This window comes from Ambystoma mexicanum, chromosome 6q (assembly GCF_040938575.1).
Source record: "Ambystoma mexicanum isolate Mex_15411 chromosome 6q, UKY_AmexF1_1, whole genome shotgun sequence".
Classification (NCBI taxonomy): Eukaryota; Metazoa; Chordata; class Amphibia; order Caudata; family Ambystomatidae; genus Ambystoma; species Ambystoma mexicanum.
Window position 1 is genome coordinate 268,174,479 of NC_090937.1, and position 24,373 is coordinate 268,198,851.

At 49.1% G+C, this 24,373-nt stretch overlaps 1 protein-coding gene across 3 annotated transcripts in view; it reads right to left on the minus strand.

Moving 5' to 3' along the window:
* EGF (epidermal growth factor) overlaps positions 1-24,373 on the minus strand; it is a 775,649-nt gene that overhangs the window by 496,831 nt on the left and 254,445 nt on the right. For 2 of the 3 annotated variants that reach the window (XM_069630733.1, XM_069630732.1), the window contains 2 exons: positions 1,135-1,257; positions 650-775 (listed from right to left, as the gene is read on the minus strand). In XM_069630733.1, the coding sequence (XP_069486834.1) occupies positions 650-775; positions 1,135-1,257 (249 nt within the window). The remainder of the gene's footprint in view (positions 1-649; positions 776-1,134; positions 1,258-24,373) is intronic. The other variant, XM_069630734.1, reaches the window with a different exon arrangement.

Here is a 24,373-nt window from a genome sequence, read left to right on the forward strand (position 1 = left end):
CATGTGCCACAGCCTTCCCTCATGTCTGATAAAGCATAGAGCAGGTCAAGGGAAGTGCAAAGCAGACACCTGCATTTTTCAGGCATGTACCTGCCCTACAGTACCCCACATAGAAGAGCTCATGCAATGAACTGGCACCTCCAATCTGCTTTAGTTTTAAACACTACATTGCAATTTAAGGTTGAACTGCTCTAAAAACACATCAAATGAAATGTGAGGGTGAAGGACTTTGAACATCCTGAGTTGAACAGGTCCCCAAGTGCCCATCTATCTGTCCAATGATGTGTCAGTATGGGACAGGCATGTAGATATACATGGCAAGCCAGACATTCCAGCCAAAGCGTAGCACCTGAGCTTGCAGCAAGCCTTTGGCACCACACCTAGGTCCCCTTTGTGAAATAGGAGACCTGCATTAAGGGCTGCGAGGTTGCATGAGGCAAAGGGTGCAGCATATGCAGCTTCCTGAGGCCTGGCAGTTTTGAGAATGGGGGCTGCCTGTTTATTGATTAAATAATCCATTGTTTGCTTATCGTTCTGCTTTTGCACAGAACATTAAACTGGGAGCCGCTGTGCATCCTGGGTCATCACTGAGATGGAAGAGCTTCCGTTGCAAGCCTGATTTTCATTTGTCATGGTGAAAGCCACTCACCTGAAGCCTTGCAATGTTTTCCATCCAGTTGCAGATCATAGCCTGGAAAGCAATCACACTCCCAGGCCATCGGGCCGAAGAGAACACATCGCTGGCTGCAACCACCATTGTCTGGAGACGTACAACCTGGAAGAGAGAATGCCCCTGCACGTTAGACCATTTACAGAAACACAGGTCACATCACCAGAAAGAACAACCCATAAAAAGAACATGGCCACTGTGTACTAGGAGGTGTATAAAGATTATCTCGGCCCTGCATAGATACACTGCATAAGGGATCAACCAGCGTGTGCATACACGCAATAAGCCCGCTCTGAAGAAAGTCCAACCTCATGTGGCGAGCTTTGCGCTTTACTTGAAATTCAACATGTTAGGTTCATATTGCCAGACCAATGTAAACTCTTTCCTGCAGACCATACAGTAAGGTAACCTAAAGGCATCAACGTTTTGGTATAGCACATATGGCCCACAAGGAAAACACACACCTGTGCATTTGTGTCCACTCGCATCGAGTATCGATCCTTCTGGGCAGTAGCAGACGGGCCCTTCGGCAGTCAGATAACAGCCGTGGCTACATCGTGTATCATTCTGCGGGCACGGGACATGACCTAATATTGAGGGAAAGAAATGTTATGGAAGAGGCCGCCACTACAGACTGGAGGCTTCTTCAGACACACTCACATTTGGAATTTCAGATATGGATGTCTCTATGATAGTTGTATAGACGCCACAAGAAAGACCATCAGAGGAAACATCAGTCTCATACATGTGTTATTGCCAAGCACGCATCAAATCACCACCCATGTGTTCTGCCTTGTTTACTAGTAAGTCTCTTAGAAATGAAGAGCAGACTCAAAAGCTACGGTGGGCTGTTGGCGCAGTATAAAGGCATACAGGTCAGCCATGATTGAATGTAAGCAGGAAGACGTTTACAGTGTGTCAGTGGCGGCCATTATGAATTGGGTTTCAGTGTTAGGAACATGATGGCTGGCTAGAAGTGGTTCTGTTTATAGTTACACATATAACGCGTACCCAACGTCTCTAGTAAGAAAGACGATGTGGACCAAAGAGCAGACGGGTGACACCTGAGTGTTCCTATGGTAGAGATGCAACAGACCCAGGCGCGAGCTGAAGCCAAATCTAGAAAGACGTTCAGATCGCAGGATCAGTAATATGTGCGTGATGCCCACGTGACTAGAAATGCATCATGTGGGCATTTTCTTTTTCAGGACACTGTATTGTGTTTTGGCCAGATTCCCGTATCTTCTATGGGAATCCACTCTTTTGATACCTGCATGAACATCTCACAGGGGTTGGGGGTGTAAAAGCATGTGCTCTTTGAAGTTCAGCAGTGAATGTATGGCGGAAATGTAAACTTGCCCCTCTACTCTACAAACCTCCAAATGGCTGCAAAATGGCCTGGGTTGTAAAAATAAGACGTTCGTGCCTAACACCTTGATTGTATGCCCTACCTTGGTACTCAAGGACATTCAAAATGGCCCCTCTGTATGTTCTATTGTAAAAATAAATGTCCAATGTTCGATGTGTATTTTTATTAGCTTGATTTGCATGTGCGTTGGGCATGCCACAATGAATACAATGATTGCACTTGCCCCCTCCCTCTGCCATGTGGCAGAGCAGGCTTCTCACTGTTACTGCGCAAACAACTGCTGTGGGGCGACTGTTTAGCCACTGTCTAACAAGCACAAAAAGCTTCAGAGTTCTTCCTTAAAACCGAAGCTAGCAACATCCCACTGAGGGCTCATTTCCCAAGCCCCAGAGTGCATAAGGATTGCATACTTGCCAACATTCTGTGACCAAAAAGATGTAGGATGTTTCAAGTTTTAAAAATAATACTTAGCATAACAATGACATCACAGGAAATTACAAAATATACATTGTTGGCACCACTGGGGCATTCTAAAATGTACAACCCATCAAACAACACAACGTGGAAAGATGCTCAAATGTTTAAAATGTATAGTTGTGAATGGTAAGTTAACACAAAATTCATTTATCTAACTTCACAGAAAATAATCACACAGAGCTGGTAGGCAACGTTTGTCACTGCTCTGTAGCAGCAACCCGGGCAGTACATATTTATTACTGCAGTGCAGGTTAAACACTGAACAACATGGAGACTGATACCCTCCTCAGTCTGATAGGCAGATGCTGTGTGATGGTGGTACGCACTGCCGCTTGCCTTCACTGGTGGTTCATCTAAGGTCTGTCCCGGCAAGAGTGCAGGGCAGGGTCATGTAGCTGTCAGATCAGTGGATCGATCTGAGCTCATGAATCACATTTATCACTTTCCCACCCACCGCACAGACAGATTAATTGCTTTAGAGTCACATAAATTACCTGCCACTGTAAAAAGCAGTAGGATCTGTAAATCTGTAGGTGGTGGGACTGGTTAAAAAGCAGTAGCCTACCGCCTAAATCAGTAGGGTTGGCAAGTATGGCATTGGAGAGGGTCAAAGGGGACACAGCCAAAAACGCTGGCTCCCCCACCAGCGCCCGCCTGCCCATTTGTTTGTTTTGGTGTGCCACTGCCACCCCAAGATTTCCAGTGAGCCACCCCCTTGGCCGCCCCTTGGCAGCTCCACTGTGCACAAGTAAGGCGTAAAAAAGGCAAGTGTCAGCCATTTACGCCCTACTTTTACACCACAACGCATTTTGCCATTTGGAGCCAGGAGCACACAACAGAGTGCACATTTCTGTTTTACGTTCCTTTACTGCCAACAACTGCTCTTAAGGCTACATACGTTTTTCAGGCAGCCATAAAAGTATCCGCTCAAGGGAATAGTAGTTGATAGCCTCCTACAGAAGCCATCACAAGACACTATCGTCACACATACACCCAGTACAACTGCATTTCGTATTATAGGCCATAAAGACAGCAGGGAGGCACAGTGGTAAAAGCCAAGAGAAGGTCTTTACTTTAAGTGTTTATCTTACTCCAGGGTTTCGCATGGACCTCTACCGTGGATTTGGAACGGCGTGTCCCACTTAGACACATTTCACAGATCCACGACCACCAGTGGGCTACATGGCTCAAGGCAGATCTTATTACAGCACAATGATATTTCTGAAATCATCTGACCTGATATTTAATGTGCATATCTTTCACCATCACAAGTCTTTCTCTCCAGCCCATCATGTATGCTATTTATTGATAACAGTACATGTTCAGCTGAAGTCAGTTCTGGTATTACCTACCAGCGTCTCTTCTTTCTTTTATGTCTCAACCATGCGCTTGTTTTATTTCGTAAGTGTTCTATTCTGATCTAGTTTATAGTTCGGATATCAAATGACTTCTGCATCTTGTTCCTTGCCAGGTGCCTTGTAGTAAGCATGTTATATTTTTGTGAGGGACTTTGTTTATTTCTTAAATTAACCTGGGAGGGACACTTCTTGAGTTCTGCCTACTATGGCAATATGAACAGGCTATTCCTCCTGCGCTCCATGTGGGTGACGGTCGCAGGCTCTCCTCACTTTCCCCTTCGCTGCAGTAATTACTGGCTTCGGAGGCCTGTTCTGCATTTTCCTGTAGGTAAGCCATACGTGCTGGACCAGCAGCAACGAGCACTAAATGTGCCGAAGTGACATTCTACACGCTGCAAGACGGCCACCAGCATCACACTGGCCATTTCTCATTTATTGCCTGGCATTCTGAAATTTAAATGGTGCGCTTTTCTACTGCAAGTGTATTTCGCTGTTGTTTCGACTTTTGAAGATGGCCGCATCCTTTTCTTCAGAGCGTTGCCATGACGCCCGGGTAGCCTGATCCTGATTGGCTGCCCCTGCACTCCTCCTGGCCTACCGGACCCGGCAGCCGTGAGCTGCACCGAACAGAAAGCCCCTCACAAAGACCCCTGTTTGACCCTGTTCTTCCTAGTCCTCCTGTGCACCATTTGGGTGAAGGTCGCAAGCTCGCCTCACTCTACCTTTAGCTGCAATAATCAAGGGTCTCAGAGGCTGCTGTGCATTTTCCTACAGGTAAGTCATCCGGGATGAACTATGCCGCAACAAGCACTAAATGTGCTGAAGTGCCATTCTACATGCTTGGAGACGTCCGCCAGCATCACACCAGGCATTTCTCATTTATTGACTGGTATTGTGAAATTTATATGGTGCACCTTTCCACTGCGAGTGCATTTCAGCGTTGTTTCGACTTTTGAAGATGGCAGCTTCCTTTTCTTCAGAGAGTTGCCATGACGCCCGTGTAACTGATCCTGATTGGCTACCCCTGGACTCCTCCTGGCCTAACGGGAGCTGGCAGGTGAGAGCCATGCCCCAGCATGAAGGCCCTCACAAACACTCCTCTCTGACCCTGTTCTTCCTATTCCTCCTGCACTCCATGTGGGTGATGGTCGCAGGCTCTCCTCACTCTCCCCTTCGCCGCAGTAATCATGGCCCTCAGAGGCCTGCTGTGCATTTTCCTGCAGGTAAGCAATCTGGGCTGGACCACCCTGCAACAAGCACTAAATGTGATGAAATGTCATTCTACATGCTGGGGGACAACCGTCACATCACACTTGGCATTTCTCATTTATTGCCTGGTATTGTGAAATTTATATGGCGCACTTTTCTACTGCTAGTGCATTTTGGCATTGTTTCGACTTTTGAAGAGGGCAGCTTCCTTTTCTTCAGAGCATTGCCATGACGCCTGGGTAGCATGATACTGATTGGCTGCCCCAGCACTGCTCCTGGCCTACCGGGAGTCGGCAGGCGAGTCCCAGCCAAAGCACGAAGGCCCTCACAAAGGGCCCTGTCTGACCCTGTTCTTCTTATTCTTCCTTCACTCCAAGTGGGTGACGGTTGAGGCTCTCCTCGCTCTCTCCTTCGCTGCAGTAATCACGGGCCGTGGAGGCCTACTGTGCTTTTCCTGTAGGTAAACTCACCACAAAAGGTAAGCCATCTGGGCTTGAACATGCCGCAATGAGCACTGCATGTGCTGAAGTGCCATTCCACATTATGTGAGATGACTGCCAGCATCACACTGGACATTTCTCATTCATTATCTGGTATTGTGAAATTTATATGGTGCGCTTTTCTGCTGTGAGTGCATTTTGGCGTTGTTTCGACTTTTGAAGAGGGCCGCTTCCTTTTCTTCAGAGCGTTGCCATGATGCCTGGGTAACTTGATCATGATTGGCTGCCCCTGGACCCCTCCTGGCCTACTGGGAGTCGGCAGGCGAGAGCCGGCCCCAGTACGAAGGCCCTCACAAAGGCTCTTTGACCCTGTTCTTCCTATTCCTCCTGCGCTCCATGTGGGTGATGGTTGCAGGCTCTCCTCACTTTCCACTTCACTGCAGTAATCACGGGCCTTAGAGGCTTACTGTGCTTTTTCTACAGGTAAGCCATCTGGGCTGGACCACGCCGCAATGAGTACTAAATGTGCTGAAGTGCCATTCTACACGCTGGAAGAAGTCCATCAGCATCACACTGGGCATGTCTCATTTATTGCCTGGCATTGTGAAACGTATATGGTGCGCTTTTCGACTGTGAGTTAATTTCGCTGTTGTTTTGACATTTGACGATTGCTGCATCCTTTTCTTCAGAGCGTTGCCATGATGCCCGGGTAGCCTGATCCTGATTGGCTGCCCCTGCACTCCTCCTGGCCTACCGGGACCCGGCACCCGAGAGCTACCCCCAGCATGAAAGCCCTCAAAAAGACCCGTTTGGGGGGCGCTGTTGTGCTGAAGCAAGATGGCCGCTTAAGCGTTATGCTCCGGACTGGCAGAGCAACCGATCCACGAGCCAATGGAAGATTTTGTTCAGCGCACACTGCTGTCGCTCCTCGACGAGCCCAAGCTTTCTCCACACTTCGCTATTGAGCGGGCACACCGCGCTCTGACGGCTAAACCTAGGCCCGGTGCTCCGCCTCGGCCCATCATAGCTTGTGTGCTGAACTATCGTGACCGTGACGCCCTCCTCAGGACCGCAAGGCTCACCTTTACCCGGACTTTTCAACAGCCGTCCAACGGGAACGCAAGACTTTCCAAGCGGTGAAACGAAGGCTGCAAGACCACTCAATCAAATACGCTATGCTCTATCCCGCCAAGCTTCGCATAGAACACGCTAACCAGGTGTTCTTCTTTACGATCCCAGAGGAGGCCTCCAAGTTCATTGACGAACATTTTCCTGGCTGATCCCTCTCCTCTGACCACGGTTCTGCAGTTACCCTAGGTTCCCGACGGGGAGTGGCCAGGCCCTGCTGCCTTTCCGCTTCGGGGCCACGCTGATCCTCTATCCCGTAATCTGCTTGTTCTGCTCAACTTACATAGACGTACCATATCACCATGTATAAGTACTTTGCCCAAGTTACATGCGATTCCTATTGTGGGCGTCTTTTGCTCTACTGGATCTGCAGCAGCCCGGACCGACGCGGCCAGTCCAGCCTACAGGCCCCCAGGCGCTGATGCCTCTGGTTTGGTTTTGGCTGAGGGGTGTTGGGATTGTCATCCCTCTGTTTGAGGGGGGATGTGGGTGGGGGTGGGACATGTTTGGGGTTTTGTTATTAAAAAGTTGGCGCTGGCAGCGAAGCCGGACTGTGGTGTGGCACTCAGGAACTGTTGCCGCAGGGCTGCGAATCTGACCCATTGGTTATTGACATTCTCTCTGTTTCAAACGCCACCGCATCTGTGATCGAGAGTGACCTGACCTTTATGAGCTGGAACGTACGGGGGTTGGGTAATTATAAAAAGATGAGGCAGCTCCAGTTGCAGGCCGAGCACCACGGATTCAAGATTCTCTTTCTACAAGAGACACATGCCCGCTCGGAACAGTGCATGCGCTTTGCCAAAACCTGGGGCCCCCATAGGTTTTTCACTGACTTCTCCACTCAAAGCCGTGGGGTCATGACCCTCATCCATAAGAGTCTCAAGTTCACCCTCATTTCCTCATTAATTGACCCCCAAGGCAGATATGTACTGCTCCATGCCATGCTTCACCACTAGGAAGTGGTTCTGCTGAACATCTATGGCCCTAATCTAGATGACCTGGATTTTTATGTGCAGGTCACCTCCCTCCTTGATGGCTTCCCCCTTGTTCCTATCCTCTGGGGGGGTGACATCAACACAATCTTTGATGTAGCTCTCGATAGATCTGGCTCCAAGCCCCGTCACCTCTCCAGGGCAGCTTACGCTGCACTATCATCCCTACCCCGTCTGGCCATGGTGGATGCTGGAGGTTCTTCTACCTGGATTCCCGCATCTACTCTTTCTACTCCTCAGTCCACGATTCCTATTCCCGCATTGACAGATGGGTGATCTCCAACGAATTGGTTAAGAATGTTATACAGTTAATGATCCTTCCCAGAACCCTGTCTGACCATTCTCCAGTCACTGTTACCATCGGTTGGCGTCCTGATCCCGGCCGGACTCGCAACTGGAGGTTGAAACCCCTCTCCTTACTGGACCCGGAGTTCTGTTCCGAGCTCGAGCTGTCGATTAAAGAGTTCTTCGAGACTAACACGGGCTCGGTAACGTCTCAGGCCACTCTATGGGAGTCCTTTAAGGTTTATATTAGAGGGATTGCGTTGTCCAAGGAGAATGGGGTCCTTAAGTCGATCCGGAGAGATCTTGCCGCTTGTGAATCCAGACTCTCGACCCTGGAAGCTACATGCTCACTTCACTCTACCCCGGGCAACCTGGCTGACATCGGGATGGAGTTGGACACGTTCCGATCCCTTGCAGATCGTGAACAAAGGTTTTTGGATAGTCCTGGCATGGCGAGGAGATACAGGGAGGGTGAGCGCCCCGGTCGATTTCTGGCGCGACTGATCCGTCACGAGACGGGGTCCCCACACATACTTGGAATTTAGAGGCCTTACGGCTCCATGGCTGTCTCTTCGCAAGACGTCAACAGGGAATTTTTCAAATTCTACGAAACCCTATATTCTAACTCAGATGAGGTGTCAGTGGCGGAGATTGACTCCTTTCCCGATGCCCTTCCTCTGTCAACCCTGTCTCCGGAGACCGCGGGTTCCCTTGACTCCCCACTCACACTGGAGGAGCTGTCGGACGCTATTGACTCCTTATCCTCAGGACGAGCCCCTGGCTCGGACGGTATCCCAGTCGAATTTTACAAGCATTTTAAGTCACAGCTGCTCCCTCACTTGCTGGCTCTTTGGGAGGAGTCTGTGGAGGCCGGTGTATTCCCCCCTTCACTCCGTGAGGCCACAATCACAGTACTACTTAAATCTGGTAAATCCCCTTCGCAATGTGGTTCATATCGCCCGCTCTCACTTATAAATTGTGATGTCAAAATATACGCCAAGGCTCTGGCGCTCCGGTTAGCTCCCTTCCTGCCATCTATCATCCATCCGGATCAGGCAGGTTTCATCCTAGGTGGCTCTACCTCCCTGAACCTGAGGCGTCTATTTAACATAATTAACAGAATCAGTCCCGAGATGCACGCAGTGGCTGTCACTCTTGACATGCAAAAGGCGTTTGACTCAGTTTCGTGGAGGTATCTATGGCGGGTTCTCGAGAGTTGCAAATTCGGCCCCTCCTTTCTCTCCTGGGTCAGATTGCTTTGCTCTACTCCTGTGGCCAGGGTCCGCACCGACGACCGTTGCTCCCCCCTCTTTGAGATCGCCAGGGGGACGAGACAGGGGTGCCCCTTCTCTCCCTTGATCTGATATGCTCCGCCAATTCCACGCTCATAGAGGCCTCCACACTCCGGGCCAGACGGACATAGTGTCCCTATATGCGGATGACGCATTGTTGTTTGTGCGTTCTCCCTCCATCAACTTACCCCCAATACTGGAGGACATCATTCAGTTTGGTCGAATCTCGGGCCTTAAAGTGAATTGCTCGAAATCCACTCTTTTCCCACTCACGGAATGCACTCTCCCTCCTCCTGATACCCTTGGTTTCACATGGGCTCAATCCACATTTACCTACTTGGGGATAGTGGTAACGCGCCAGCGGGCGCTGACCTTCCAGGAAAACTATCAGAAGTATCTCACACACCTGACGGGTAAGGTCCGGGTCTGGGACAAACTCCCGATTTCCCTGGCAGGCAGGATAGGGTTGTTGAAGATGGTGGTGTTGCCCCAGTTGCTTTACAGGTTCACTAATGTACCCTTGTGGCCAGGGGGGCTTCTTTCGTGATTTGACCCGTACTGCGAATTCCTTTCTTTGGCACTGGGGTGCGGTCCGCCTAAAAATCGATACCCTGTCTACCCCCATGTCTAACGGGGGCTTCGGTGCCCCTGACTTTCTTAAATACTGGCTGGTGTCCCAAATCCAATATACTTCTTACTGGTTTAATACAACGGACCCTCCCCCGCATGTCCGACTTGAGAAGCTTGCGGTCTGTGATCGGGACATCCGCTCCTTGGTGATACAACCCGCTCCCTTGGTACTGGACTCACAGAGCCCGGTCGCCTGCACATCCATCGCATTAGCGAAAATGTGGAAGCTGGCCGGAACTGCTTACGCCTTCCACGGCAACCTCCCTCTTTGGAATTTCCTCCCGGGGGTCCCGCGGGTTCCACCAGGCACGGTTCGTCGCTGGGCGGACGCGGGCTACGAGTTGTTACGTGATGTGTTTGACCAGGGTATATTTGTTGCATGGCCCGATCTTCCCTTGCCCTTGAGGAGCGGCAGAGTGTATGGCTCCAATATACATCCCTCCGCAGGACCCTCAAGCGTAATTACCAAACGTTCCCCGCGTTTCCACCGGACGACCCTGCCATGGAGGAGCTCACCTCCCCCGGACCCACGAGGGGTAACATTTCCAGGTTCTATACTATGTTACAATCCAGATCTGTCCCAGACTTTGCCAAACTGAAGCGTGCTTCGGAGGCAGACCTTGGTGTTGAAATGTCGGATGAGCGCTGGGCACACCTATGCGAGCGCACACATCGAGTGTCCTTCAACTCCCGGTTTAAACTCATTCAGTTCAAACTACTACATAGGTTTCACTACACCCCGATCAGACTACATTGCATGTCCAGTGATCACCCTGCCAGCTGCCCCAGATGCGGCCAGGACGATGCCGACTACATTCACATGATTTGGTCCTGCCCCCGCCTCTCACAGTTTTGGGAAGCAGTTTGCTCGACAGTGTCTGCTGTGCTCGACCATCCCATTGTTCCTTCCCCGGTGTTATGCCTCTTTCACGACCTCCCAGGCCTCTCCTGTGATTCCAAAAAACTCGCTGGCCTCTGCCTGCTTCTCGCGGTGTGCTCCATCCTGCTCTGCTGGCTTCGCCCCTCACATCCCACACATGCCCAATGGCTGAGAGCGGTCACGTGGGCCTCGGACTCTGAGGAAGCCTGGTCCCATATGCAACCCACCCACTCCAGGCCTAGGAATATCTGGCTCAGGTTCCGCTCTTACATGTTCGATCTTATCGCGACACCGGATGCCTCCCCCCACCCATTTCCCCCCCACCCACTTCCCCCCACCAGCTTGGGTCCTCACCCCTATCATAGTTTTCTGTTGCCTTCTCCATGCTGTGCCCATTGATTGTGTTATTATGTGTAGTAACCTCTGCGCACCTACATTATGTACACTGTATTCATACTGTAATTGCCTGACAATGTTCGCCTGTGTTTTGCTGCCACGCTGAATAATAAAAAGAAGTTTAAAAAAAAAAAAAAGACCCCTGTTTGACCCTGTTCTTCCTACTCCTCCTGCGCACCATTTGGGTGACGGTCACATGCTTGCCTCACTCGAACCCTTCGCCACAGTAATCGCTGCCCTCGGAGGCCTGCTGTGCATTTTCCTGCAGGTAAGCAATCTGGGCTGGACCACGTTGCAACAAGCACTAAATGTGATGAAGTGCCATTCTACACACTGGGAGACATTCACCAGCATCACACTGGGCATTTCTAATTTATTGCCTGGTATTGTGAAATGTATATGGTGCATTTTTCTACTGCGAGTGCATTTCGGCGTTGTTATGACGTTTGAAGATGGCAGCTTCCTTTTCTTCAGAGCGTTGCTATGACGCCCGTGTAACTGATCCTGATTGGCTGCCCTGTGCTCTTCCTGGCCTACCGGGAGCCGGCAGGCGATTGCCAGCCTCAGTACGAAGGCCCTCACAAAGGCCCCTCTCTGACCCTGTTCTTCTTATTCTTCCTGCGCTCCATGTGGGTGACGGTTGCAGGCTCTCCTCACTCTCCCCTTCGCCGCAGTAATCATGGGCCTTGGAGGGCTAGTGTGTTTTTCCTGTAAGTAAGCCATCCGGGCAGGACCATGCCGCAATGAGTACTTAATGTGCTGAAGTGCCATTCTACACAACGTGAGGTGACTGCAGCATCACCCTGGGCATTTATCATTTATTGCATGGTATTGTGAATTTGTTCGGGTGCGCTTTTCGTCTGTGAGTGCATTTTCGGCATTGTTTCGACTTTTGAAGAGGGACGCTTCCTTTTCTTCAGAGCATTGCCATGATGCCCGTGTAACTGGATCATGATTGTCTGCCCCTGCACTCCTCCTGGTCTTCCGGGAGTCGGCAGGCGAGAGCCAGCCCCAGTACGAAGGCCCTCACAAAGGCTGTTTGACCCTGTTCTTCCTATTCACAGTTGCAATTATCAACCCCATACTCTCCCTCCTTCTCTCCCATTGCACCAGATGAGATCTCTAGAGTTGTCCGCTCTGTGAAAGTCTCCTCTAAACAGGTGCTCCCCTGCTCCTCCAGAACCATCAAGGACAACATTGCCTCTCTCGCTTCATCCTTGGCTGACCTCTGCAACCACTTATTTGCCACTGACTCCTCCCCTCAACCCCTTAAGCACTTTCTTGTGCACCCTCTCCTAATAAAAGCCATCTGCTGACCCTTCTTGCCCAGCTAACTATCGCCCTATCTCTATCACCCCTTTTTTGGGAGCATTCATGGAGAAGTTGGTCACCCCTCAATTGACCCTCCACACCAAAAGAGGAAACAAAACTGCTCTCCTGAACACCTGGGAAGACCCACTCCCTAACCTGGACTCTGACACTCCCTCTCTTCTGATCATCCTCGATCTTTCTTCTGCTTTTGACACAGTCAACCACTCCATCCTCATAAACCGTCTCCATGATACCCTAGGCATCATGGACAGGGCACTGGCATTGCTGACCCCCTTCCTTTGTAACAGACCTTCCCAAGTGCAAATGGGTCCTTTTCTCTCCTCTTCCTCAGTCTCTACATGTGGCGTCCCAAAGGGCTCTATCCTATCACCATGGTTCTTCAACATCTACCTGGCCCCTCTGGCCCACCTCTTGGTCTCAGGAGGATAGCTCAGGGGCCATGTGCTCGCCTTGGAAGCAAGAGGTCACGGAGCACCACAGGTTCGATCCCCGGGTCAGCGCTTAGAAACCTCTGGCTATTAAGCGTCTTATAAATAACCTATCATACCTGATCTCCACTTTCTCCCCTCATTTCCAGTGTTACGCAGACGACAGAAAGCTCTCTTTCAAGCTGCCTTACCCTGCCTCTGTCAAGATTGGAGGCCTTATCCCCTTCCTCCTCACCTGAATCTTCTGTGGCGGATTCCTTTGGATTCGACTCCGTCTTCTTACGGTCCTTCCTCCTTACAGGAGTCTTGTCCTTTGATCTTGGCTTTCTTTTCGTGTAAATAGGGTCGGGCCCCTCCGGAGGCCACCGTGGCAGAGATAGAACCCTGTCCGCGGGGACACCCAGGGGGCCAGACCTAGATCAGGGAAAAAGCACGAAGGCAGAAAAAACCCTGTTTCCAGATGGGTTCTAATAAGGAGTTGAGAATTCCTTTCACAAGTAATTGAAGTCTGGCTGCAGCTGATGGCTAAGGAAGTTGACCAACAACTCCGGTGGAGAGAGCAGTTAAGCTCTGCGATGGCAGTAGGGCGAGGCACACAGAAGAAAGATACAGGAACCCAAATAACCAATAAATAAATCTTAAGGGAAGACAGAACCGATAGAAATGCCCGTAAATAACAGTGCTAAGTAAAGATATTGTGTGCAGGTAACCATAAGCAGAAAGTAGAAATACGCCTGCAGAGCGCAGAAAGTCAGCAAACGAGAAACGAGAGTGCAGAGAAGACGAAAGGCAGAAAACGCTGAACAACTAAACTGAAATGCTTTGGCGGAAACCAAGAGGTGTAGTACAGAAGCTCAGGCGAGGCGGAGCCGTAGAACAGACGAGGAGAGGCAAAGAAACACTTGCAGAAGTAGCAAGACCCAGGAGACAGGCAACAAGGGAAGAAATTATGTTGAGCACAGAAGGTAGGTACAGGGAAGGCAAAAGGTAACTGCAAGGACGGTCGGCAAGGAGGAAAATTCCAAGAATGAAGTTCCACACGAACCGAAGCGATGTGTACAGATACAAGGCACCGGTTTGAGGGTGGAGTCAGAATTTAAAGGTACGGCCACCATATTGAATGAGGACTAGAGCGCTCGCAAGTCAATGCTTCCAGCGCTTCCAAACCTTCCATTCTCCGTTCCTGACAGTATACCCCCGTATTCTCAGGGGACTCCCCGGTATGCCCGGATGAAGGCGATGGAACCTCTGCACAAGGCGTTTGGCATGTATATGGCTCACAGGTTCCCATGTCCTCTCTTCCACTGGATAACCCTTCCAATGAACTAAATAGTGCAACCGCCCCTTGTGGTATCTGGAATCGACAAGATGAGACACCTCATATTCTTCTGGCGTAGGGCTCACCTGAGCACGCGTTCTGAACACAGGTCTCTTAAAAGGGTCGTTATGTTCTTTGAGAAGGGAGACATGGAAGACGGGATGTACTTTTCTGAGATATTCTGGTAGCTTGATCTTATATGCAACAGGGTTGATCTGTTGAAGAATGGGAAATGGCCCAAGGAAACGAGAGGAGAACTTCCCCTTATGAGCCCATCTGGGTAGAAATCTGGTGGACAACCAGACAAGCTGCCCTATCTTCCAGCTCGGATTGGCAGTACAACCCTTGTCTGCCCATTTCTTGTGTGTAAGTTGACTCGCTTGGTGTGCTTCCTTAGCGAGTCTGTGTATCTCCTGTAGGTCCTGTAGAACCCCATCCAACGCCGGAATTCTGGTAGAAGGAGGATTGAGCCAGGGTGAATGTTGAGGATGATATCCGTAAGTACAATAGAAAGGACTCATCTGGATCGAGGTATGGAGAGAGTTATTGCAGGCAAATTCTGCCTGTGGGAGGAAACAATACCATTCTTCTTGTTGCGGACTGCAAAAACACCTGAGGTACTGTTCTAGGCTGGCATTTAATCTTTCAGTTTGGCCATTGCTCTGTGGGTGGTATCCAAAAGAGAGTGCCTTGTGAATCCCTAGAAGCCCAGAACTTGGAGGTGAATTGGGGTCCTCTGTCTGACACTATGGTCCTGGGCAAACCATGTAGACAGACTATATCCTGAAGAAAAGTTGCGGCCATTTCGGAGGCTGAAGGAAGTCTGGCTGCAGCTGATGGCTAAGGAACCTGTTTAAAGGCTGAAAAATGGGCGAGCTTGCTAAATGTGTCAACTGTCACCATAATCGTAGTCATGCCATGTGAAGGAGGGAGGTCTACAATAAAATCGGTAGAGATGTGTTCCCAAAGATGGTCCGGTAAGGGGTATTGCTGCAGTAGCCCCAGAGGTCTTCCCGTTCGGTGTTTGTTAGAAGCACAAACCAAACAAGTGGAAACGTACTGGCTTACGTCTCTTCTTAAGGTTGGCCACCAGAAACCCCTCCGTAGCAGATCCAATGTCTTCCTGATTCCGGGATGTCCAGATAAAGGGGTGTCATGACACCAGGAAAGTATCTGATTTTCTAGCTTCTTAGTGGGAACATAGAGAGCTCCTTCATGATAATACAATCCGTCCTTATCTTGAATGACAGTTGACGGAAGCTCGGTGCCCATCTGATACTGTGGAATTAGGTCTTGAAGAAATGAAACAGTTGAAGCCAACACCTTGAGATTAGGGAAAACCAATTTGTGTCCTGTGTAGGAGCCAGAGGTATCCCCAAGACTTCTTGACAAGGCATCAGCCTTCATGTTCTCTGTACCAGGTAAGTATGTAATTACAAAATCATATTGTAAAAAAAAATATGCCCATCTGGCATGACTGGCATTGGAACATTCCAACTGTTGTAAAACCCGAAGGTTACGATGGTCTGTTCTAATAGTAAACGGATGAGTAGCTCCCTGTAAAAGATGTCTCCACTCTTGACAGGCCAGTTTGATAGCCAATAGTTCCTTTTCTATAACAGAGTAGTTGCGTTCACTACAGGTAAGTGTTTTGGAGTAATAAGCTATTGGATGTTCATAGTCGTCATCTGACCTTTGAAGCAGAACTGCTCCCACCGCCCCTGTAGAAGCGTCTGTTTCCAGAATGTAGGGTCGATTCTGATCCGGTTGGACCAGAATGGGGGCTGTGGAAAAACATTCTTTTAGAAAACAGAAGGCTCTTTGGGGCCCTTCATCAAATACGAACTTGACTCCTTTCTTCAATAGAGAGGTCAGTGGAAGTACCTTGTTAGAAAAGTTGGGAATGAACCTTCGATAAAAATTGGCCAATCCTAGGAAGCTTTGCAGTTCTTTGACATTGACAGGATTTCTCCATTCTCTGATAGCCTTCACCTTACTGGGGTCCATCTCGATACCTTCTTTGGATAAGATATATCCTAGATAGGACACAGACGTAGCTTCAAATGAGCATTTCCCCGGCTTTACCAGTAGTTGATGGAATTGCAGACGCTGTAAGACAGTCTGACCAGTGACCTGTGCTCCGATAGAGTCTTGGAAAAAATGAGGATGTCGTCCAGGTACACTACCACCGACACAAACAGCATATCTGCGAAAATCTTGTCCATATACCTTTGGAAAATGGCCGGTGCATTCACGAGACCAAATGGCATCACTCGGTATTCAAAGAGTCCAAAAGGGGTACGGAACGCTGTCTTCCACTCGTCCCCTTGCCTGATCCTCAAGAGGTGGTAAGCCCCTCTCAAGTCAAGCTTGGTAAAGAACACCGCCCCATGTACGGCCTCCAAGATGTCAAGGATCAAAGGCATAGGATACCTATCCAAATGGTAACCTTGTTGACCCCCCTGTAGTCTATACAAGGGCGTAGCTCTGCTGAGTCCTTTTTAGGAATGAAGAACAAGGAAGCCCCACAGGAGGATCTGGACTCTTGGATGAGTCAGTTTTGAAGATTTGCATCGAGGTATTCTCTCAGAGCCTTCCTCTCTGGTAGAGACAAAGGGTACATCCTCCCAAAGGGAACCACCCCTCAGGTATCAGGTCTATACCGCAATCCTCTGTTCTATGAGGCGGGAGTTGATGGGGAACGGCATCCAGGAACACCTCTGAGAATTCTTGATAATGGATGGGAACTGATGCCACTGTGGCTGGAACTGGAGTACTGTTTCGGTCATATGCTAGGGTGTTGTACGTCGAGGACAAGCTCATGCAGTGTGATTTACAAAATGTAGAATTGAAGACTACCTTGTTAGCCGTCCAATCAATTTGAGGGTTGTGCCTCCTTAACCAATGAATGCCAATGACCAACGGAAAATGAGCTGCTCTGATCTGGTCAAATACCAGGAACTCCTCGTGATGGCCTAACCTCATTTTCAACGGAGTGGTCTCCTTGGTAATAGGTCCCGAAGATAAGGGTCTTCCGTCCACCCCTTCCACCGGAATGGGAGTGGCCTTAGATATTGTGGGAACAAGATGTTCTGCAGCCCACTTGGAGTCGATGAAATTACCTGCTGCTCCACAGTCAAGCATGGCGAGTACCTCTGTGGGACCTGCATCAGACAGCCACAAGTCAACTCGAAACACCATTAGACTGTTATCATCCGGAGTGCTTACTGCTCTTGTATAGTTGCAAGGGTGCTTGTTACTTCCCCCAAAACCTCCCTTGCTGTAGATCGGGGGTTGAAGTTTCCCTGTCTTCGAGGTGGCACCTCAGGACAGTCTCTCAATAAGTGCTTCGAGGAGCCAAAATACATACACAATCCAGCCTCTCTTCTTCTTCTTTTTCTTCTTGAGTTAGAGGTCCTCGGGCTGCCCCTATCTGCATAGGTTCTTCAGGAGGATGGGTAGCTCTGGTGGGAGGGACAGGAGAGGGGAGGCCGGTTGGCTGTGGAACGCCTCTGGTTCGTCTTCTTTCTAATCGTCTCTCTTGTAGACGGAACTCAATCTGAAGAGATAATGTAACCAGATCTTGAAAGGACGCAGGTCTCGCCACTCGGGCCAGCTCATCCTTGATTTCATCACGAAGGCCACGTCTGTAGATGGTTTGCTGAGCAGAATCAGGCCAATCTGCCTTGGCTGCCAGCCTCTGGAAACGAGATAGTTAGGTTTGTACGTCAGTGTTTCCCTGGCTGACATCTAGGATAGCTTCTAGAGAGGAATAGAAGACTTCTGGTCGGTCGAAACGTTCTTTAAACACCTCTGTAAAACGATCATAGTCACCCAAAATCGGGTCGTTTCCGGTGACAAACGCTGTAGCCTATGAGAGAGCATTACCCATTAGGTTGGCAATGATAAACCCGACCTTAGATCTAGCAGTCTCATAAGCATGAGGTCGAAAGGCAAAATACACCTTACATGCGTCAAGAAAGTCCTTCAGCCCTCCCGGGTGACCATCATATTTGCCAAAGGAGAGTGGCATTGTAGGCAGGTCTCCCCTGTCATCACGATGCAACACAACCTGTTGTCGGAGCTCTATGTTCTCTGTTCTCAAAGCCTGGACCTCCATAGTAAGGTTCTGCATCGCTGCTACCAATTCTTGATATTGTTCTAACGATGCCATGGTAGATATTGGGCGTTGTATACTGTCAAGATTGGAGGCCTTATCCCCTTCCTCCTCACCTGAATCTTCTGTGATGGATTCCTTTGGATTCGACTCCGTCTTCTTACGGTCCTTCCTCCTTACAGGAGTCTTGTCCTTTGATGTCTTGGCTTTCTTTTCGTGTAAATAGGGTCGGGCCCCTCCGGAGGCCACCGTGGCAGAGATAGAACCCTGTCCGCGGGGACACCCAGGGGGCCAGACCTAGATCAGGGAAAAAGCACGAAGGCAGAAAAAACCCTGTTTCCAGATGGGTTCTAATAAGGAGTTGAGAATTCCTTTCACAAGTAATTGAAGTCTGGCTGCAGCTGATGGCTAAGGAAGTTGACCAACAACTCCGGTGGAGAGAGCAGTTAAGCTCTGCGATGGCAGTAGGGCGAGGGACACAGAGGAAAGATACAGGAACCCAAATAACCAATAAATAAATCTTAAGGGAAGACAGAACCGATAGAAATGCCCGTAAATAACAGTGCTAAGTAAAGATATCGTGTGCAGGTAACCATAAGCAGAAAGTAGAAATACGCCTGCAGAGCGCAGAAAGTCAGCAAACGAGAAACGAGAGTGCAGAGAAGACGAAAGGCAGAAAATGCAGAACAACTAAACTGAAATGCTTCGGCGGAAACCAAGAGATGTAGAACAGAAGCTCAGGCGAGGCGGAGCCATAGAACAGACGAGGAGAGGCAAAGAAACACTCGCAGAAGTAGCAAGACCCAGGAGACAGGCAACAAGGGAAGAAATTATGTTGAGCACAGAAGGTAGGCACAGGGAAGGCAAAAGGTAGCTGCAAGGACGGTCGGCAAGGAGGAAAATTCCAAGAACGAAGTTCCACACGAACCGCAGCGATGTGTACAGATACAACGCACCGGTTTGGGGGAGGAGTCAGAATTTAAAGGTACGGCCACCATATTGAATGAGGACTAGAGCGCTCGCAAGTCAATGCTTCCAGCGCTTCCAAACCTTCCATTCTCCGTTCCTGACAGCCTCCTCCTCCTCCTACCTCATACCTGGCTGCCTGACTGCTGTTCAGTCACGGTGCTCTGCCAAGGATCTCTGCCTTAATGCCAGTAAGACAGCGATCCGTCTCATTGGGATGCCTGCTCATTGTTTCCCCCACTCTCTGGCCAGACTCCCTGGATCCCCTCCCCTCACCCTCATGTGAGGCAAAAAACCATGGGATCATCTTTGACTCCTCTCTCTCTTTCTCTCCACACATCATGGACCTTGTCAAGAAGTCCAATTATCAGTTGCATCTCCTCAGGGTCATTCTACCTTTCCTCACCTTCCCCCAGAAGTCCAAAGCCTCCAGAGCCCTAGTTCTCTCTAGTCTAGACTACCGCAACAGCCTCTTCCACAACCTTCCTCTTACCTCCCTTCTCCCCCTTCAACTAACCCAGAATAGGACTGCAAGACTGATCCTTGGCCTCAAGCCCAGGAACTGCATCTCTCCAGCCCTAGAATCTCTCCACTGGCTCCCGGTGACCGCAAGGATCAAATTCAAGAGCCCCTGCATCATCCGCAAGGCTGTCTGGGGCCTGGGACCTCTTTACATCCAGCTTTCGCTCCCTAAATACCTCCCGCCCAGAGTCCTTCTGTCTTCTGGCTCCAACTCTCTGCTGGTCAAATGTTTCGCCAGGCAGAGAGTGGGAGGTAGATTCCTTTCCTTGGCTGGCTCCTCCCTTTGGAACGGCCACATCCCCCACCCCCTCAGTATTGAGCCGGATCTTCTCAAGTTCCAGAAACTTCTCAAGACTTTTCTTTTCTCCTCTTCCTTCCCTCTCCCCCTCCCGTGCTAATCTCTCCATCTGCCGCTGCAACTGGGGCCCGGTCCCTTCAGAGTCATACAGGGGCCAGACCACCCCCTAACAGTCCTCCTAGCATCCTTTGCCAGCACTTACCCTCAGGCTCCCTTTCCTGGACTAGCCCAACTTGGTCCTCCCTGTCCACCGCACTCATCCTCCCTCCCCCTTATTCCCCTGGCACTTGCCGTCTTGGCCCGCCCAGCACTTGCCTGCCCCCACCCTTGGGGGTACCCAACCCCTGGGGGAACCCCACTCCTGCACTTCTCCCTCTACCCCCTCCCCCTTGCACTTACCACCTTGTCATGCACTTGCACGGTAGGATTGTCACAAGGCCATTATAACCGTTTTTGTTGTTCTACTTTTGAGATTCCCATACCCCCAACCCCCATCTTGTCTTGTTGCGCCTGGAAACACCTGTGTAAAGGCGCCATACAAATGGCCAATAAATAAATAATGCAGTAATGCCCCTACTGAGGTTTGATCAAATGAGCACTTTAGTCCTTAATGCATTAGCTCTTTATAGCCACCCAGGATGGTCGATGCTTCCCTCTCATGGCCTCTAAACTTTGGAGCCATTCTATTCAAGAGGTAGCTACAGCGCAATATGTTACATTCACTGAGATATGGCAATGCTCAGTGTCTGCCTCCTGCCTTCCATGTCAAATAGTGGCAAGCCAGGTCTCTGGTTTTCATCGCTCAAACCATTTTGAACTACATTCAAACCCTGTTTGCTGCTTTTGAACTACTAAGACGCGCAGTGCTGCCCTTGGCACTCACCTTCAAACCATTATTACTGCATTTTCAAACTGGCTCGATGCTGCAACACCCCAGCAGAGCCTTGTCACCTGTCCAGCACACCGTGCAGTCTGCATCATCAAACCAAGCATTGAATCACCAGGACACATTGTTTCGAAACACACTTGATTGGCAAACTACTCCTGGTGACCCATCGACCTGCATCACTCACCACGGTCTTCGAACCAAACATACCACCACTCATACCCAAATAGAGGCTGACTTACCCCTGGGATACACAAGACTCACTGAATGTGTACCTGACTTGACCCGTAACAATTGTATCTTGAATCCTTGTTCAACCCAGCAGGAGCTCTCACTGTGGTACTCCTATGATCAGTGGAAGCGCCACACGAAAAGCCCCTACGCCGGTAGCAGGGCTCTCAGGATGGCACTACCATGATCAGATGGAGCGCTGCGCTGAGAGCCCCTGTGCTGGCAGCTGAGCTCTGAGAACATTGCTCCCTCTAATGTCAAGAGCGCCACACTGAAATCCCTGAAGGGAGTGGGACTAACAACAGGGCTATTTGCACAGCACTCCCAAGATCACTGAGTGCTGTGCTGAGAGCCCCACCGGCAACGTACTCCCACCTGGGGGGAATGACGTGGCATCCCTGTATTGGCCAATTTCGGGGCCATACATGTTTGAGAGCCATACTAGCTCATATGGCCTGGAAATTGTGCATTGGTGAGTGCCACATCACTCCCCGAGGACATAATGTTTATTATTGCATTTTCAGGTTGCCAACTTGCCATAACATCGGTTTATATACCAGACTCTGCCACGTCTACCCTTGTGTGTAATCCTTTCCTTGTTCTTGCCTGTCCCAGTGTGTGCCCATGCTTGTTACTGTATTCTTGCTTATTGATGACTTATATTCCTTACTTTTTGTAATCAGCAGTTTTGAACCCTGGACATTTTGTATTAAAATTCTACTGTTCCATTGCATGAAATGGATTAACAATGCCCTGTTTTTTTCTTCATCTTCTGCTAAATTTATATTCTATTGATGACTTTTATGAGCTGTGTCTTGTGATCCCCTCTTCGCTGTATTTCTTTATATATATTCAATGATTATGTATTTAATTTGGCTTGTTTCACTTTTATATATTTGTTTTTATTGCAATCAGCTTAATAAAATCAGTAAACTAAAAAGCAGAGGAAGGGCTAGCGAGTTGATTCCCTCTCTCTTGTCTCCTGTATCTCAACCTTAACTTTAGTATCAGTCCCTATGGATCTGTTTGTAATCGTCATTTATTTTTTTGTTTTTCAGCTCCTGCATATTTTTATATTTAGAATTGTATCTTATTTCCCTAGTAGAGTGTGTATTTTAAAAGTACTTTTGTATTTCTGGTGTGAAGGGCTCTTGTTGAAAATGCATGATACACAAATAAACGAAATGACTGGGTGACTGTGATCCTTGCCGACTGCACCGCTTCTTCTGAACACTAGAGGGCATGCGCTACAAATCAGGCATTAGATCGTGGTAAGCAGTGAGGCATGCCTCTCTCTACTCATGTACACCTTTCAGCGTGTGTCACCCACCAAGGAATCTGTTCACTCACCCGCCAAGCCCCTAACCCGTTCATACAATTCAATGGGTTCTCATCCGCCAAAAGAAATTCTTGTGTTTTCACCTGCCCTGGGGACAGAAAGGGTTCAGAGGAATGAATAGGTAGCAATGATGTGTGCAGAAATGGCCCAGTGCCTTCAAATACAAGGCAGGACCAATCAAAGGGTTGACCCTGCTTTCTAGTAAACCACTGTTGTCCCGATTCTCAACTTGGTCTTAAGTACCGAAAAGGTCGTTAAAATTTGCGTTAACAACCTTTTTGGTACTTAAGAATTATTCTGAAGGTGGCGCATTCTTCCAATGTCGGTATGAATGCGCCACTTTCGGAATATATGTGGCAGTTGCTAGGATGTGTGGAAACCAACCTAGCAACCGCCACATTTGTAACGTGCAACTTAAGACAAGTATTCTTGTGGCACTCCTCCACTTGTAAATGTGCACTAAAGTGGCGCACATATAGGGTACCATTTCGGTGCCAGTATTGTGGAGGAGTGCCACAAGAAGCCTTGTTGCAGTTCAGGGTGTATTTGAACACTTTCATATACCCCAAAGTAAGCAGCTTCAACGTTGTATTCTGCGACGTTGAAGCTGCTTACTTTGGTGTATATGAAAATGTTCATATACACCACACGGGTATATATGAAAACTTTCACATACACCAAAGTAAGCAGCTTCAAGGTTGTATTCTGCGACGTTGAAGCTGCTTACTTTGGTGTACATGAAAGTGTTCATATACACCCGTGTTCTCGGCAGCAGTTTTGTAAAATAACAAATATGTCGTTATTTTACAAAAATGCTGCAGAGATTTCAGGATTGCATCTGTAAAGGCAATAACAGGCGCAATGCTGAAGATGAACTGTCGTGCACTATGAGGACGCAGAGGCCCACTTGAGAATAGTGGAGGAGCCTGGGCGTCCTGATTTGGCACCGTGAATTGTGCTCTTTAGCACGTGCACTGCGCCAAGTTAAGAATCGGGCCCTGAGATGTTTAAATTCACAGTAATGCTGCATGTCCTTTGTGTGTAGTGTTCGCTTTCCCTTAAAATGAAGGGTCACGAAAGTGCATAACAACAAACATGTCACGTGTTTATTATTTAAGGAAGGTGCTTATTGCACAATTGGTTTATTGTCACTGTATTTCCTCTGTCACTTACCATCAGTGGTGCAACACCATTGACCAGATCGGGCTCTAGCCCCCCCACTCCTGAAATTTTGGGCTGTGTTGACTCGACCTGGTCGACCTACATAGCCGTGGCCGGACAGAACAGGGCACACACGTTAAACGGTGCCTGTGCTTTGCTGTTAACAAAGGCCCTGCAATTACTAACGTAAAGCATTTAATTGTTAGCACCTGCATTTGTATGCATTTTTTTATTTATGTTTTATTCTGCATTTGTAAGGTGCTTATACAGCAAGTAAATTGTGTTTCAAAGCACCCAAACGGCGACAGGGAGAGAACATGGAATTGAAAACAATTAAAACAGTGAAGGATAAAGACAGACCTAGTAGGCCTTGTGAGCATTAAGAACGTGCAAGTGCAGAGAGAGGAGAGGGGAAGAGGGAGTAGGGGGTAAGTGCCAGGAGTGCCTGTGCTCGTGAGTGAGCAACAGATGTAAGTGCCCAGTGGAGGAAGTGCTAGGGAGAGGCCAGCTGCCAATAAATAGGTAAGTGTAGAACTACAGTGGCATAGGCCAGTGGATGCCAAGGCAAGTGCTGGGAGCGGGCGGAGGTTGAGGTGATTGGTTTGTGAGAGGACAGGGCCCAGAAGAACACATAGGGCCCTGGTCA